Below are 15,853 nucleotides of genomic sequence, written 5' to 3'. Positions count from 1 at the left end.
GTACTAATAGAGCACAATTTTTTTGGGCAAGATGTGATTTATGGGGAAAATATCACCTATTTTCTTGTTTGAGAATCAGTTATACTACCTTAATGATTGATTGATGATGATGATAATAATATCTTTCTACATATATGGTATGGGGCCTAATAATGTTTAAATTTTGTATCACACGCAAAATTGCCAAGTCACTGCCTGGTTGGACTCCACTAACATATTCCTACAAAAAAATTACTAATTAAGTCACATGTTATATCATAATTCATGTATTAATTTTGCTAGAGTAAAACCTCTAATATAATTCATTCTATCACTAACATTGTAGTGCCAAAATAGACGGGCGCAGCAACGCGCACTTTCAATGATCTAGTTGGAAACAAATGTGGGAGACAATGGCTTCTTCGTCTATGCACAGAGCCTAGCTAATCAGAGAAGCAACACACGGCGGCTATCAACGAAAATGAATCTGCAGGCCTACTTCTTGTTTGGTGCACTTGTGCCTGTGAATTTGTGATGCTCTTCCCCAATTTGAACAACATAAGTATGAAGGAAACCCTCTCCCATACCTCCAGGGGGTAACCGGCAATCAAAGCAGCGCACAAGCTTTGAAAAATTAGTGCAATCACTTCATCATTCAACAAAGCTTCCAGCGGGGGACCTGTCGGTAGATGGGCAAGACTAAATTAACAACATGTTAGACACAGAAGGGATGAGGTGTAATAGAAGCTCAAACCACGGTGTCTTGCAGCGTTTGAAGCATGGCCGGCATTGCCAATGACGTCCAGAGAAATCAGAATCCTATTCTTCCAATTTAGTCCGTCCGGTAAGTACACCATCGTCCCAAACTTCAAGCCACCTGTAGTCATAATCCATATTAAAGTCAAATTTTTGTCAGATTAAAATAATATATAATTCTTTTTTGTGCAGATCTACCCATTTCAGAGCACATTTAAACGAGAAATAGACAAGAACCACCTTGATCCGTTCCCATCTATCAACAAGCACTCTCCATGACGCCATCCATTTTGAAAATGGCCAAAGAGTATACTCCCATCCTTGGCATAAAATCTTCCCTCGCCATTAGCCTTCCCCTTCCAAAAATTCGCAAACCAACGGTCGCCACTGTGAAAATAGTACCAACCCTAAAGAGAAGAAGGAAATCTCAGAACTTCACATACAAACTTGAAAGAGGGTTGCAATATTTGAACCAACATGCAAATATGTGGTCAATATTTAATACTCCCTCCATTCCTAAATATAAGTCTTTTTAGAGATTCCAATATGGACTACATACGGAGCAAAATGAGTGAATCTACACTCTAAAGTATGTCTATATACATCCGTATGTAGTGCATATTGGAATCTCTAAAAAGACTTATATTTAGAAACGAAGGGAGTACTATACAAGATGTTGCTATCAGATTTTACCAAGTATACAACTGAGCACATGTTCAGTTACAGTAAGCAATCAAAATCAAGACTCGGAGTCTTTTTATGAAGCCTTGAAACAGGATTTCGGTGCATAAGAATAGAAGGGGAAAAGATGCACATATAAGCTATGCAAATGAAATATAAAGCGAGTATAAATTGTTCGGTGGCAAATCTATGTAAAACGTTCCAACTGTCGCAGGTCACATGGCAATATTTGATCAACTATGCTGATGCACCCTACCTTTCCATGAATAAGATCGTCCCTCCATGTTCCATGAAATACATCACCGTTGCTGTAATAAAGCGTTCCCAAACCGTATCTCTTGCCATACCTCCAGAGTCCATCATAGATGCTACCATCACTGTAGGTTAAGCGTCCCTGTAGAGAAGTTAAAAAAACAGGATTGGTAATACTTTAGGCCAGCCAACTAGAAGAGATCAAGTGCTTTAATGAGCTTCACCTTTCCTTCAGGGACACCTTCTTGGCATCTCCCTCTGTAAGTCCCTTCTCCAAACTGTATTTCAACTATTGGGCTCCATGTTTTTTCGGCTTCTCTTTCTGCATCCTACAAGATATATAAGAGATTACAGTTGTCATACAGCAACCCAGGCATGCCAATAAATTTATTACGGGAGCAAGAGTCTACAGATGTTAACTTTTTAAGGCTATTGAACATTATCTACCAAAGTCTTAGACTATGCACAGTTCTAGCAATGACAAGCAGCTGTGTCCCGATATGACTGAGAATGAAAAGTTTTTCCCTGGAAATGAACAACAGTTCCGAAGACAAGTTAAAACGGAGCTTAGTGTACTTGCTTGGGTTTCAAAAACCAACATTTCATCACAGAAACATTGCAGCAAAAGAAGAACATTAGTTTGTTCAGTATCTTGTGAACCAAATAATAACCAAGTTGTGCTTGCAGCATAAACACCGCTGCCCACCACACTCCACAGTGCACACATAACTAAATGGAAAACCTATTTCAGTACCACAAAGAGAGATAAACTGATGAGTCGGCAGACCATAGGAACAATAGCAAAAATGCAAGGGAACGACTGCAACACATGAGTAGCTCAAGAGGAAACTAGAAGGATGGTTTTGATGCACAATTATCCAATTTGGGTAGGCAAAATGAGGCGTCTGATTTGGCAAAAATACGAGGGAACAACTGCAACACATGATGATGATGAATAGCTGGAGAGGGAATTAGGAGGGTGGTTTTGAGTGCACCCAGTTTGGGCTGGCGACACCAGGCATGTGATTTGATGAACCTACACACAGTAAAAAGATCATACTAAAACATGACAGCCGTTCTCATCCTCAAATGTGATGAACAAAACTTAACTTGATTACGATACACCAGCTATTTGCAGATGAAGAATGCAGTCTTAAATCTTAAGAACAAAACTATACCAGGAAATCCAAGATAAGTCTAAATATACAGAAGACAGGGAGGGAGGGACTAACGAGCATCGATGCAGCTCGGCTGGCAGCAGAGCCACGTTTTCGAGATTTATCCATTCTGCCCTTTAGAAATGCCGCTGCAGAACTACATATCTCCATCACTTTCTCCAAACCAACACCAGAAAGTGAGGCGCCAGAGACAGCATGCCCAGTAGATAGAGGTGTGCTATCGGTAGCATTACGGGTTTCAGGCTGTGTATTTGGAGAATGATCATACTGAACCTCAAGAGATTTTACACCAACAGGCAGAGTGATATAATCAAGCTCATTCCTTTTATTGCCTCTACCTGTTGTGGTCCGCTCTTTAGCCCACAATTGTGCAATACCAAAGGCAGGGGCATTGCTCCAGAAATTACGCTCCTGTTGTGAACTTGGATCCTCTTGTCAATGAAGAATAAAGTTAGGATGCTCCACCAAAAAAGGCAAAGAAGCAAATAGCGAACCTAGTGCAATCAATTTTACCTCTGCCAACATCTATACTAGTTTCTCCATCAGACTCTAAATTAGCTTCTTTAAACTCTGGATGTATTCTCCCATTATTGTTATCAGATTCCCTAAGAAAGATTGCAATGAACATCAAGTAACTGAAAGTTAAACTAAAGAAGGGATAATATTCACTGGGAAATAAAAAGATGGGTATGTACATTACCTCTCCGATTTGATATTTTCTATTTTGTCAGAATATAAATTAGAAACAGTAGCATCATTAGAAACACTGAAATGTTCTGGCAATCCTTGATCCGCTAAGCTCAAACCACTGTCAGGCAATTTGCTGAATGAGTGATTTAACCGAGCTTGTCTAAGCTCCTGAGTATCTCCTCCCATAAGAGATGATATAAAAGGAAAATGCAAAGCCATGCTCAAAAGAAATCCATCCTTTACTGAGGCAACATTTTCATCACGGGCATTTCTGGAAACGAACAATGAGCACATCTATCATTCATTTATATGCTGCTACTTATCTGCATAAACATTGAATAAAGAACTGCAATCCAGACCATAATACGCAATTTTTGTACGTCTCAGTTTGAAAACAAGTACGCCTTATGAAAAAGATACTACACGAATTGCAATTGTTGTCTGAATGCTATCGCCATTAGAAGAAACAATGAAAACTGGCACCCCTGTTTCTGAATATCCTTCCCCAAGATAATATAGCAAGAAATCCGTTTAATCACCAAAGCTGGAAAAAACACCAGATACTATACAATATTTGTACTTGGGGCGGTAAGCTTCTGAATACAAATAGTCTTCATTATTTAATTAAAAGTTGTACAAAAATAGCGATTCAAACCATGAAGAAGTTCTGGAACAAAAACCATGAAGTTCTGGAACAAAAACCATGAATCAGTTTGAAGCATCTACCATATATCACCTATTTATCTAACACATAGTGACATGGACCGGGCAACTTCATACTAGAAGTATGACATTAAAGTTAAAAGGGATACTAAGTTTGATATTCCCCGCCAACAAAAAAAAATCTGATATAGGAAGTATAAGAAATTGAAGAGGCAATCATGTCTGCTAGAAAGTAATAGATGATTAATGAATATTAAATGTCCTTTTTTCACTCCAAGCTCACAGGTTCAGACTGCTATTCTGTTTTCATCGGATAGTTGAGACATGGCGTAAAAGTGTAGGTTGATTGTGTTTTCATCGGATAGTTGAGACATGGCGTAAAAGTGTTGGTTGATTGTAGTGAAATACATGTAACTTGAAAGATTAACTGAATACTGTTAGACTAACAAAGCATGCTTCAGTACATGCATAAGTAGCGGGACTATGTGACTGGGCAAGTTAAATGAATGTGACATTAAGAGTCGGCGTAAGTATGAATTTTCTCAATCAGGTAAAATATGTGGTGCAAGAGCTTACCGAATTGTTAGAAGAGAAACTACTATGAGTTTTGGCTCTAGATCAGGTTCAGAATTTCTAGAAAATATAATGTCCTTATTGAACCCAGTAACTCGACGAAAGATGTGTAGAATGGAGATCATATCACTCTCGGCCAATACCCGAGAAGTTGTAAGCGACAGAAAAACAACATTGTTCAAGTCCTACATCAAAATATTTTATACCCAGATCAGTGCCAAGAAAACAGAACATTGTTACAGAAAGAGATAAGTTATGAGCAGGAACAGTGTTTTCCTACAATAGAAATTCATCATAGTTATAAGAAGCATACAAAAATCAAATAATGCATTGCCCTAATAATTCTAATGTGGAGAGCTCAAAGCCTCAAACAACAGGTTCCCACGTGCTTGAGATGAACTGGCTAGTGCAAAGTAAGATTGCAAATGTGAACAAGGACCTGACTACATGAGTTGTTTGTTCATCATATATATTTCCATCATCATACACACCAACATAACCAGTATTATAAGAGAGAAAATAGTATTGGAGATTTCTTTTCTTTTTTCTTTATTAACTGATTAGTTATCTACTACCATATCCAGAATTTGGGAGCATTAGTGCAGGCTTGCGTGAATCGCATACTAACATACAATGCCAGGGGTTGAATACTTGGTTATAGAATTTTCACGGGTGTAGACACACACAATAGACAGTTACTTTCTGATCAAGTGATAGCAACATTTACTCTTGGTACGAGTGGGTGCAGATTTAACAGTTCATAATGTAAATAGAGAATTGTGTGCACCTTTATGCCACCACGAAGAAATGGACAGTGAAGAACAGCCTGTTTAATAGCTGATTGGACATTATAACCAGCACCAAATCCAACCCTAGCTTCCCCATAGCTTTTGAGTAGCTGTTAGAACTGTACACTGTGAGAATCAAGAAACAAACTCACATGCTGGTCATACCACTGAGTAGTAAGAGAATTCAGTAGATTACTTTGCCTACTTCCTCAGGATCAACTTCCTTAATTTGTGCATCAAGGGAGCTCCAGAACATTTGATTAAATCCCTGATATGTCAAGGGTACGAGATTAGTCAATTAGAATAGTAAAATAATATTTTTGATACAAAGAAAACAGAAAAGAACTTAAGACTCACCGACATCATGATGGATATCATACTAATAGTTGAGAGGACAGCATTATTGGCACTCTCCAAAGCTTCAGCAAGAGTTTCCACTTCCGTCTCAAGCAGTGAATCAGCTTCAATAACTGGGGTGGAAAAATACATAGTAATTCGTCAAGATCGTGCACACTTTTCTTATTTATCGAAAATACAAAAATATATTATAAAGTGCAGCCAGTTAGATTCAATCCCTTTTAACTACATATCATTTGTTTTGGGATGTGATTAATGACAGATGTTGAAGTGTAGTTGATATGATACTAAATTGCACTACAAACTATTACAAGTTTATAACTACATAATAGAATTTCAATGTAGATCAGTAAAAATACATGACTGATCCTTACTACTTTGCTACCTCTAGTACCACAAGAAAAAGTCAACATACTTATTACATAGTGCTACTATATCATCCCTTCTGCAATCCCTACAAAGTGAACCAGAAGCTCATGCTCCCTCGGCTCCTTTTTAGTTTTTGCAAATAAGGGACATCTGTATGGCTCGCCTTTTCTGGGTCATGAGCATGTACAAAAACTTCAATAAAAACACATAACAAGCTCAAATGTGTCAACCTACTTTTACTCTCGTTCTATCTACAAGCAAAAGGTGGGACGAGCACTATATCAAGATCCATAACAAAGCAAAGATAAAATCCAAATAGAAAGAAAAAAGTGAAAGCCCTCTTTGAGTATTGTTTTTTGTTTCCATAAATATTTGAGTATTGTCAATTTACTTCAGCTCTAGTGCAAAAGCGTTAAAGCATGCTGTAACAGGTAGGCCAGAAAATGGATTACCAATGTGAAAATTCGAGCATGCTTGAAATTTAACAATCAAATCAGATGCCTGCAGAACCGAAAAGTACAACAGTTAATGATAACTCAAAAAGACAACATAATAATTTTGATTTATTTAAGCAGGCTGTAGGGAGCAATGCACATTTCAAAAAAATGAAGATATCACTGCACAAGTATGCCACCTCCAATTGCCGTCTTTGTCCCTCGAAACAAAAGGGCTTCAAAAATATTGATGCAGCCAGATTATCGGCGGATTTGGTAGCACTTAGAAGCTCCAGCGCAGCAATTTGATCAGCCTCCTGTCCGGCACTTGCAACCTGCAGAATGCATTCACTTTAAGATAAAAAAATCTTAATCTATCTTAGCCGACAAAATCTGAAAATCAGTAGAAAGATATAGTGTTCGGAAGTTCATGTTAACATATCATCTGCTGTGATCCAAAGGCACCTATATCAGCACCAAAAAGACCAATTTTACCTTCTTGTTCTAAAATGCTCGATCACATTTCCCACAAGAATGTCATTTCATCCCATTATTTGTTAGAAGTGCTTCACAAACACTAGTAAGAAACGTGTGTGTGGTGTGTGTGTGTGTGTGGGGGGGGGGGGGGGGGGTGGATCACTGCATACAACATGGTTAATCAGGCAAGTTCACTTGGCGCCCTCTATATAAAATTTCTGGATCTAGCTCAGGAGTGTTCTCATCTTGGGGGGTAAATCAGAATCTTAAATTTACACCAAGAATTGATCCATGAACCAGGACCTCTCTCAGGCAAACGAAAACATGAAACATGCTCTGGACAGATAGTTGGATTGTTAACAGTTGCCAAGCTAAGTATCTTTTCTTGCATTGACCTTCTACTTATGTGGGTATCAAAGTAATTAAACACAACATGAATAGAAGAGATAGTACAGATTTATAGTGAAATCAGCACTATCATGAAATCAGGCAACATGGGTTGAAGTTGTCAAGGTCAATTGTTTGTTTCTAAAGAAATGAGCACAGCCACAACTAGTAACACGACAATACATTATCAAACACAAAAATAAGTCAAAATTTCTAATATCAAGAGAGCAACTGATGCATACTTAATATTCTGACAAGAACAAGAAAACAATAAATCGCATCAAACAGAGAGATGGGAAGTGTACAAACAATAATAACCGCCGATGGGCAAGGATGAAGAGATAAGGGACGTTCCAAGTCTCCAACTGCTGTCTCTGAAAATAAAGAACTGCCGGGTTCATGCTAAAAACTAGAAGAGAAAGCATGTGTACATGTTGTTAATGCAGAATAGACAATCGGACGAGAAGTAAAGGCACAGAAAAGTTGACCTGTATCCTGAACTCTCGGTATGAATTGCACTTCAGAATTATCCACATGTACTGTCCTGAAACAAAACTACATGTAAGACATAACCGTTTACAAAGAAAAGCATATGAGGGCAAGTTACGAAGTACTGAAAACGACGCACGTGCCTGGCATTATAAAATTTGATACCGTATTGGGCTGCTTGCAATTCTTTTTCTGTTTTGTGTTGAATAAGGGAGGTGCACCATTTTGTTACAAGAAACTCACATCACATGATTAATTTTCACTGCAGAATTTTTACAAGGAGTTTCCAACGCATCACCACATAAACCTTTGGAAGTGCCTAACGTCGTGACAGGAAGGAAACAGCCTCCTAATTAGTTGTCTAACGTTGTGACAGACAGGCATTGATAGTAATAGTAGTTATTGTAACCAAAACACTACAGTAGGTTCCGATTCGGCTACTGCACAAGTGTGAAAACGAAGCCACACACTAAATCACAATCGGCATTGTCTGGAGGAGAACGCAAAACGGTCCGGCGGTTCCACATTTTAAAAAAAAAATAACACTGGCATTGATTCAAACAAGGTCTACGCCCAAATCCCAAACCACATTGCGCTGCAGCGCGAGGGTTCCAGTGCGGTACCAGAAGCGGATCGGGGTGGAGGAGAGGGTGCGGGAGCCGAGGCAGAAGTCGATGACGGCGTCCTTCCGGCTCCCGACGCCCACCACCTCGACGGGCTCCGCCGCAGCCGCGCGGACCCTGGGGAGGCGGCGGCGGCGCCTCCTCGGGGACGGGGCGAGGCGGCGCGGGGAAGCGAGCGGAGGCGGGAGCGGCACCACCAGGCCGCCTCGCAGTGAAGCCGCCATGGACGAAGAGGAGGCGATGAGTGGGCGGCGGTGGGCTTGGAGGCCGTACGCTGCGACGGCGTGCGGCGGCTGGTGTGAGCCGCCGGTGAGCGGTGAGGCAAAGCGCAAATGGAAAATCGTTGGACGTTAGTGCTCTGATTGTGCTTGTGATACTGGGCCGACATGTTTGTTGTTAATCCCATCTTGTTCTCGGAGGGCCTACTGTATAGATGGGCCAGTCATGAATTTGAAACGAATGTTTATATGTGAATAAGATGGGCTAGCTCTCTACTTGATGGCCCATGTATAGATGGGCTAGTCAGAAAAAACGAACCCATATATCGCGGTGACTATATCTCGAGAGCAACTAATTGAGGAAGAGCATCAAATTGAGAAGCTCACAACTTTGCCAAATACTCGGCTATGCTTGATCAGGGTCGGCATTTGTGGCTTATTCATCCTCATGACCCAGCATGTATTCCCATAAACATTCACATTGATCAATAAAGTGTTGGCAATCCTAAAAAAACTAATTGAGGAGCGTTTGTCTAATAAAAACTAATTGGGGAGTGCACCTTCAGGAGCATCCCAACGATCACTTGGGGTGGGCTGAGGTGGCGCGCTCTGGGCGTTCCCTTTGGAATTTTTATTTTTATTTTTCAGCACACGTTTTCAGATTTTTAAATGGATATTTTTCAGGGGTTTTCAGCCTTTTGGTTTTTCACCAGTCTTTCTTAGCTTTTAGACAAAAAAATTCAGATTTTTTGCGTAAGAAACACATTTTTTTTCTTTCATGAGAGGCATGGTTTAGCTTCTGTGAGCTCGGAAATGAAAAAAAAATGTTTTCCTTTTTTTTCTTCCATGGGTGCCTCTCGAAAACGAAAAAAAACATGTTTTCTCTTTTTTTTTCATCCACGAGCGCCACTGTTAGCTTTCGCAAGAGGCACGGTCGTGCCTCTTTGGGAACGAAAAAAAACATGTTTTCTCCTCTTTTTTTCTCTTTTCGTGAGAGATACGGTTTTTCTTTCGCGAGAGGCACGGATCTGCTTTCACGAGAGGCACGACCGTGCCTCTTTGGAAACAAAAAAAAACATGTTTTCTCTTTCTTTTTCCTTTCATGAAAGACACGGTTTTGCTTCTGCGAGAGGCATGGCCGTGTCTCTTGGAAACGAAAAAAATGTGGTTTTTTCCTTCCGCGAGAGCCACGGTTGTGCCTCTCGGAAACAACTTTCAGAAATGAAAAAAAACATGCTCCTGGTTCAGTTTTTTGTCTGGCTTTTTTCGTGAAAACAAAGTTCATTAAAATCTATCAACATGAGATCTAGTTTTTGAAGATCTCGATGTGATGAGTCCAAGGATGAAAACGGCTCGAGATTTGAATTCATGATTTAAGAGATAAAATATTTTGAATAAATGAATGTACGAAAAAGGAAAAACTCTAGTTGATGACAAGCGGCGCACACATCACTTGACGCAACCTGGGGAGATGGGAGTGGTCGTTAAAAGGATTACTACTTAATTAGTGGTTTTGCTATATCTCGCATTAAGCAACAAGGTAGTAAATCTCGCTGAAGTTTATACAGTAATTGGGCCAGCGCATTCGCATGCGCAGTTACTATAAAAACAGCAGAAAAGGGGGAGAAGCAGGGAAATCGCCGGCGCTAGTAGCCACTCCGCTCGCATCCTATTTGTGCTAAGTAGTAAGGGCACATCCTACTTAAGGTGATTTGAGTCGGTTTTCTTTTTCTTTTTTTCTCCTATTCCTTTTCTTTTTTCTTCTCCTTTATTTTCATTATTCTTATGCATTTGTTTCTTTGGTTTTATTTTCCATTTTATTCTTTCTTTGGTTTATTTTGTTTCTTTTTTGGTTTTCTTTGTTCTTTTGGTTTTCATTCTACATTTTTGTATATGCCAACAACATTTATCTAATACACGTCTAACATTTTTTCAATACAAATTTAAAATTATTTTATTACATGGTCAATATTTTTTTCTATACAGGTTTAACTTTTTTAAATGCTTGACTAACATTTTTCATGTAGAAAATTAACATTCTTTGAATACATGGTCAAAACATTTTATACACACTTATTTTTTTAAAATTCTTGATTAACATTTTTAAAATAGAAGATTATTTTTTTTAAAATAAAAGATTAACATTTTTAAAAAGAGATTAACATTTTCTAGTACATGGTCAACATTTTATCTATGCATATTTAACACTTTTTAAATGCTTGACATTTTTAAAATTCAATATTAACATCTTTTGAACACATGGTCAACATTTTTTAAATGCCTGGTTAAAAAAATTCAAATACTTGTTCAACATTTTTTCAAGTGCTTGATTAACATTTTTATATACAATATCAAAATTTTCCATCATTTTTTAATACATGGTCAACATTTTTCCTATACACATTTAACATTTTTGAAATGTTTGATTAACATTTTTCAAATATTTGTTCTACATTTTTTCACATGCTTGATTAGCATTTTTATATACATGATTAAAAAATTCATCATTTTTAATACATGATCAACTTTTTTTTCTATAAACCTTTTCCTTATGCTTGATTATCATTTTTAAGAACTTGTTCAACATATTTTCAAATGCTTGATTAACATTTTTTAAATACATTATCAAATTGTTTCACACGCTTTTTATATTTTTGTGTACAATTTTTTATACGTGATAAACATTTTTTCTATACACATTTAACATTTTTCAAATGCTTGGTCAACATTTTTCAAATGTTTTTATGTGGGTGACTTTTGTAATGTATTTATCTATAATATTGGATGTGTAAACATAAGTAAAAAGGAAAGCAAACAAATGAAACAAAAAAGTGAAAGGAAAAAAATGAGGTTGTTTTCCCCGTGCGCCTAGGCCGACTAAACAGGTGCCACCCTTTAGCGAGGATTCCCACTGTCTCGCTTACACAAAAGACATAGGGGTGACCCCCCATATCCTCACAAATCCATTAGTTCGTTCTCATATGGAGGAAATCCTTATGTGTTACCGCTCTCGGATTGATTGGCTCTCTAGATGACCTTTGAAACACGAAGTTCTTGCACCAATGTGCGAGCATGTGAAGGCAAAAAAATAGAATAAAAGAGTTTACTCATGGTGATGGAACCACCACGTCGGACCGGGTGCCGTGGTTCTAACTCTGACAGTGATGTAGGGGGGTATGTATGGAGAGGCTAGATCTTAGCTATGGAGGAGTTGTAAGCACACGAGGATTACGAGTTCAGGCCCTTCTCGGAGGAAGTAACAGCCCTACGTCTCGGTGCCCGGAGGCGGTCGACTGAATTATGTGTGTATGAATAACAAGGGTGCGAACCCTTGATACTGAGGAGGGGGTGGCTTATATAGAGTTCGCCAGGCCCCTCCAACCCTCAGTAATGCAACGTTTAAAGTACATTAAGACTGGGGGTTACTGGTAACGCCCCTAATAAAGTGCTATGATGTCCATAAAAACTACTTAATGACCGACCGTTTGCGTGCAGGGTGACTTTAGATCTCCTGGCAGTCGAGTGGTTGGAATTTGGTCGAGTGATTGCTTCGTGGTCGAGTGTCTTGAATCTGTCGAGTGGGATACCTCCAAGTCGATTGAAACGTGACTTCTTCTAGGGATGTCCTTGGGTAGGGTACTTAGGACAGGTCCATGCCCCTATCCTAGATACATAGCTTCATCATTAGCCCCCGAACGGATCGAGGTTCGAGTGGGGAAGGAGTTGGGGATCTTTCCGACTGGTTCTTCATGTTATATGAACGTCTTGTTTTGGATCAATTGTCACGGATGACGTCGTCAACTTCTTTCAGTCGCCTTAATCCATTCTTGGTCTCTTGTCGAGTGAATTTCTTTACTTGTGAAGTTCTGAGTGACGGTGTGAAAGGGATCTTCTGTTTGACGAGTTGTTCTGCGGCCCGCGGATTTTGCGGGATTTGAATTTCGGGAAGCGCGCGGGACGAGGGCGGCCGCAGTACTCGGATGGGATAGGACGGAAGCTCCTCGATCCCCGCGCCACCTTTTTCGCCACGTACCACGCGCGCGCCTGTTACGGGATTTGACGGGATTGCCTGGGCCTACCAGTCAGCCACTTGGAAGCGACCTCTTATAAGCTGCCGGCTCGGGACCCCCGAACAGTGCTCCTTCACTTTTCCCCCTTCCTTCACAAGATCCTCCACCACCTCCGCTCCCACCTTGGTGCCGTAGGTCTGTTCGAGCTTCGCCGGCGATGATGGTGAAGGAGAATACGTCGGCTCTGGAGCGCGCGAAGAAGGCGGCGGTGCAGGGGAAGGGGAAGAAGTCCGCTCGGGGCAGATCTTCCTCGAGGACTGCTCTGCCCAAGGATTGGATCCAGGGCGACTGGATGCCGTCGGTGATTCGGCAGGATGATCTCGATGATCTGGTCGAGGGGGGATTCATTCCCCAAGAATCTGCGCGCCTCCCGGGGAAAGAAGTCGAACCCCAGCCTCTTGATGGTGAGTGCGTCCTCCTCGCCACCCATATCGATCATGGATTCTCTCTGCCTCCTCATCCTTTTTTCCGGAGCTTCTTGAACTTCTTTGGAGCGCAGCTCCATCACTTTACTCCCAATTCTATTGTGTATCTTGCTGCTTTCATTTCCTTGTGTGAAAACTTCTTGGGTTGCCGCCCCCATTGGGGACTCTTCAAGCACATCTTCACTTGCCGCTCTCAGTCGGTCAAGAAGGCCAAGTCGAGTGACGAACGGACGCAGGTGATCCAGCTGTGCGGGGGCCTGGCGATCCAGATGAGGGGAAAAAGTTCCTTTCCGTCTATCACTTTTCCCGAGTCAGTCCGTGGGTGGCAGTCGACTTGGTTTTACTGTAAAGACCAGGTGACCCCAGGACAGTCGACTGGGCTTCCCCCTTTTTCTCTGAATCGAGCACAAAAACCTGCCTCTCTGAAAGTGACGCCGGAGGAAAAGGCGCAAGTCAAGGTGCTGGTCGGTCGAGTGGTTCAGCTTGTCCGCGAGGGTGTGACTGGCATGGACTTGTTGGAAGTCTTCCTTCGGAGGCGCATCCAACCGCTTCAGGCTCGTGACCACCCGATGTGGCTGTACTCGGGTCTCGAAGACACCACTCGGATTCACCCAGAGGAGGTCACTGACGAGATGTTGGAAGGGTGGCTGTCGAGTATCACAGGGAACAAGGACAACCCCCGAGGAGCCAGGAGGATTCCTCCACTCGACCAAACATACGAAGTGGACAAGGTCTGACCTTGCGTTTCCGACTGTGATCTTGCTTTCTTTATTTGTTCTTTTTGGATCAGTCGATTGACTTTTGTCTTGTTTGTTGTCCTCTAGGCCACTACTGAGATGTACTCGACACCCAATGGAGCACAGGAGCAGGCCGAGGAAGGAGAGGCGAGCGGAGGCGAAAATGGAGACGAGGGAGAAGAGTGGGAATCTGACGGCGAAGGAGAGGGGGATGACGACGACTCCAGTGAAGAGGAGGAGGAAGAAGTCGAACCTCCCCACTCGGAATGGCAATCCAAGCTTACACACGACCCTGCGCGGGAACGTGTTAAGGCGACTGTCCCTGTTGGGCAATCGTCGAAGCGCCCTCGGACCTCATCTCCAGCGCCGACAGAAAAATCTCCCAAGCACCCACGCGCGACGCCGTCCAAGCCGCCCAAGGCTCTGCCCAAGATGAAGATGACTGTCCCCACCATTTCTGGGTAATAGTAGAATTTGTTTTCCTTTGTCGAACGTGACGGACTCTTGGTCGACTCATTGAATAAGCTGACTGACTTTTGAAATTTGGAGTGCTACCACCTCGGAGATCTTCGCCAAGGACGATGATCAAGAGATGGAAGACGCTGTTACCTCCAACCCCGGTACGATTACTGATGCTCTGCTTTTAGTCGACTGATGATTTCTTATAATTCTGGTCGATTGGATTTTTCTTGTAGCTCCTCCTCATGTCATTGACCTCCCTGATGATGACGACGAAGTGCCGCTGAGGGCGCGAAGGAACAGGAGGGCGTCGGCTGGCAAGACCCCACAAACTACTCCGGCGCTTGAGGCCGCAGTCCGGGAGGGTGGTGATACCACTCAGGTTTCTATGACCTTCGCTGAACCTCTAACGAGTGTCCGGCCTTCGACGTCGACTGCAAATCCGCCTTCGCTTTTTGCCACACACCACGTCCCTGAGGACCAAGTGGGTGCCGCTAAAGAGGCTATACGCCAGGCGGGGTTCATGATGGAGCAAGTGAAGGTGGTTCGGGAAGCCAGCCAAGCAGCTTATGACGCGAGCTCAGCTCTTCAGAGCAACGTCCAGGTCAGTCGATTCATCGCTTGTTCTGTTAGGATATGCTATCTGAAGAATCTCTTTTCCGAAGATCTTTATATCTATACGCCCACTGGGTGTGTCTATTAATCTTTTTGACGAGTGGGGGCACGCTAAGTGCACCCACTGGGTGTAGTCCCCGAGACTATGTTGGACTGCTGGCAGTCGACTGTAGTCTTTATATTGTGTTGCTTTAGCTGAACTTCTTCACTCGGTCTGGTCAGGCCATGTCGAATGGAACTGTACACGGTCGGCTGCGGGCAGTTGATTTTTTTGGTCGAACCAGTGGGGGCACGCTGAGTGCACCCACTGGGTGTAGTCCCCGAGACTACTGTCGAATGTTTTTGATTCGGCTGTAGTCTTAGAAACGCCATCATTGTCTCTTGGTTACTCGGAAGCAACTTATCTTGAATGTCTGTCGACTGATTTTTTGCAGAAATCCTGCGAACTTGTGGCTCGCTACACTGAGTTGGAGAACAAACAGATCCAGCTGAACCTTGACTTGAAGCTTGCTCGGGAGAACTTGCAGAAGGCGAGGGACGAAGCAAAAGGTATGGCTGGTGAGCTTTTGTCGACTGTCCTTTCTTTCTGGCCGTCCTCGATGTTGATCTCACTTGCTGTTTCGCAGACAAAAT

At 41.9% G+C, this 15,853-nt stretch overlaps 1 protein-coding gene across 6 annotated transcripts; it reads right to left on the bottom strand.

Annotated features, from left to right (window-relative positions):
• Positions 1-210: 210 nt before the first annotated feature.
• ARC3 (GTP binding protein) lies at positions 211-9,106 on the bottom strand. 6 transcript variants are annotated; one of them, XM_087521568.1, is made up of 18 exons: positions 8,697-9,068; positions 8,073-8,128; positions 7,894-7,958; positions 6,921-7,055; positions 6,739-6,787; positions 5,918-6,030; positions 5,757-5,828; positions 5,560-5,670; positions 4,776-4,957; positions 3,547-3,807; positions 3,360-3,451; positions 2,901-3,277; positions 2,603-2,704; positions 1,893-1,997; positions 1,673-1,810; positions 976-1,142; positions 734-856; positions 211-658 (listed from the first exon to the last, which is right to left on the bottom strand). In XM_087521568.1, the coding sequence occupies exons 1-17, from the start codon at positions 8,918-8,920 to the stop codon at positions 799-801; spliced, it is 2,307 nt and encodes a 768-aa protein (XP_087377694.1). In that variant the 5' UTR covers positions 8,921-9,068; the 3' UTR covers positions 211-658; positions 734-798. The 6 variants fall into 6 exon arrangements, with proteins under 6 accessions (XP_087377694.1, XP_087377693.1, XP_048531495.1 ...); XM_087521567.1 differs by lacking the exon at positions 2,603-2,704 and having other exon boundaries at positions 7,890-7,958; positions 8,697-9,106; XM_048675538.2 differs by lacking the exon at positions 2,603-2,704 and having other exon boundaries at positions 218-658; positions 8,697-9,067.
• Positions 9,107-15,853: the final 6,747 nt, after the last annotated feature.

This window comes from Triticum urartu, chromosome 5A (assembly GCF_056163025.1).
Source record: "Triticum urartu cultivar PI428250 chromosome 5A, HENAU_Tu73, whole genome shotgun sequence".
In the NCBI taxonomy this organism is placed as follows: domain Eukaryota; kingdom Viridiplantae; phylum Streptophyta; class Magnoliopsida; order Poales; family Poaceae; genus Triticum; species Triticum urartu.
Note: the sequence above shows the minus strand (reverse complement) of the source record. Positions and strands in the feature narration are given on the sequence as shown.

Excerpts from the sequence above, each read along its gene's own strand:
- ARC3 (XM_087521567.1), bottom strand. The coding sequence starts at position 9,102 with ATGGGATTAACAACAAACATGTCGGCCCAGTATCACAAGCACAATCAG. Across the intron at positions 7,959-8,072 it reads ACCGAGAGTTCAGGATACAG|AGACAGCAGTTGGAGACTTG; the intron begins GTCAACTTTTCT and ends CTTTATTTTCAG. Across the intron at positions 857-975 it reads ATAGATGGGAACGGATCAAG|GTGGCTTGAAGTTTGGGACG; the intron begins GTGGTTCTTGTC and ends TTATGACTACAG.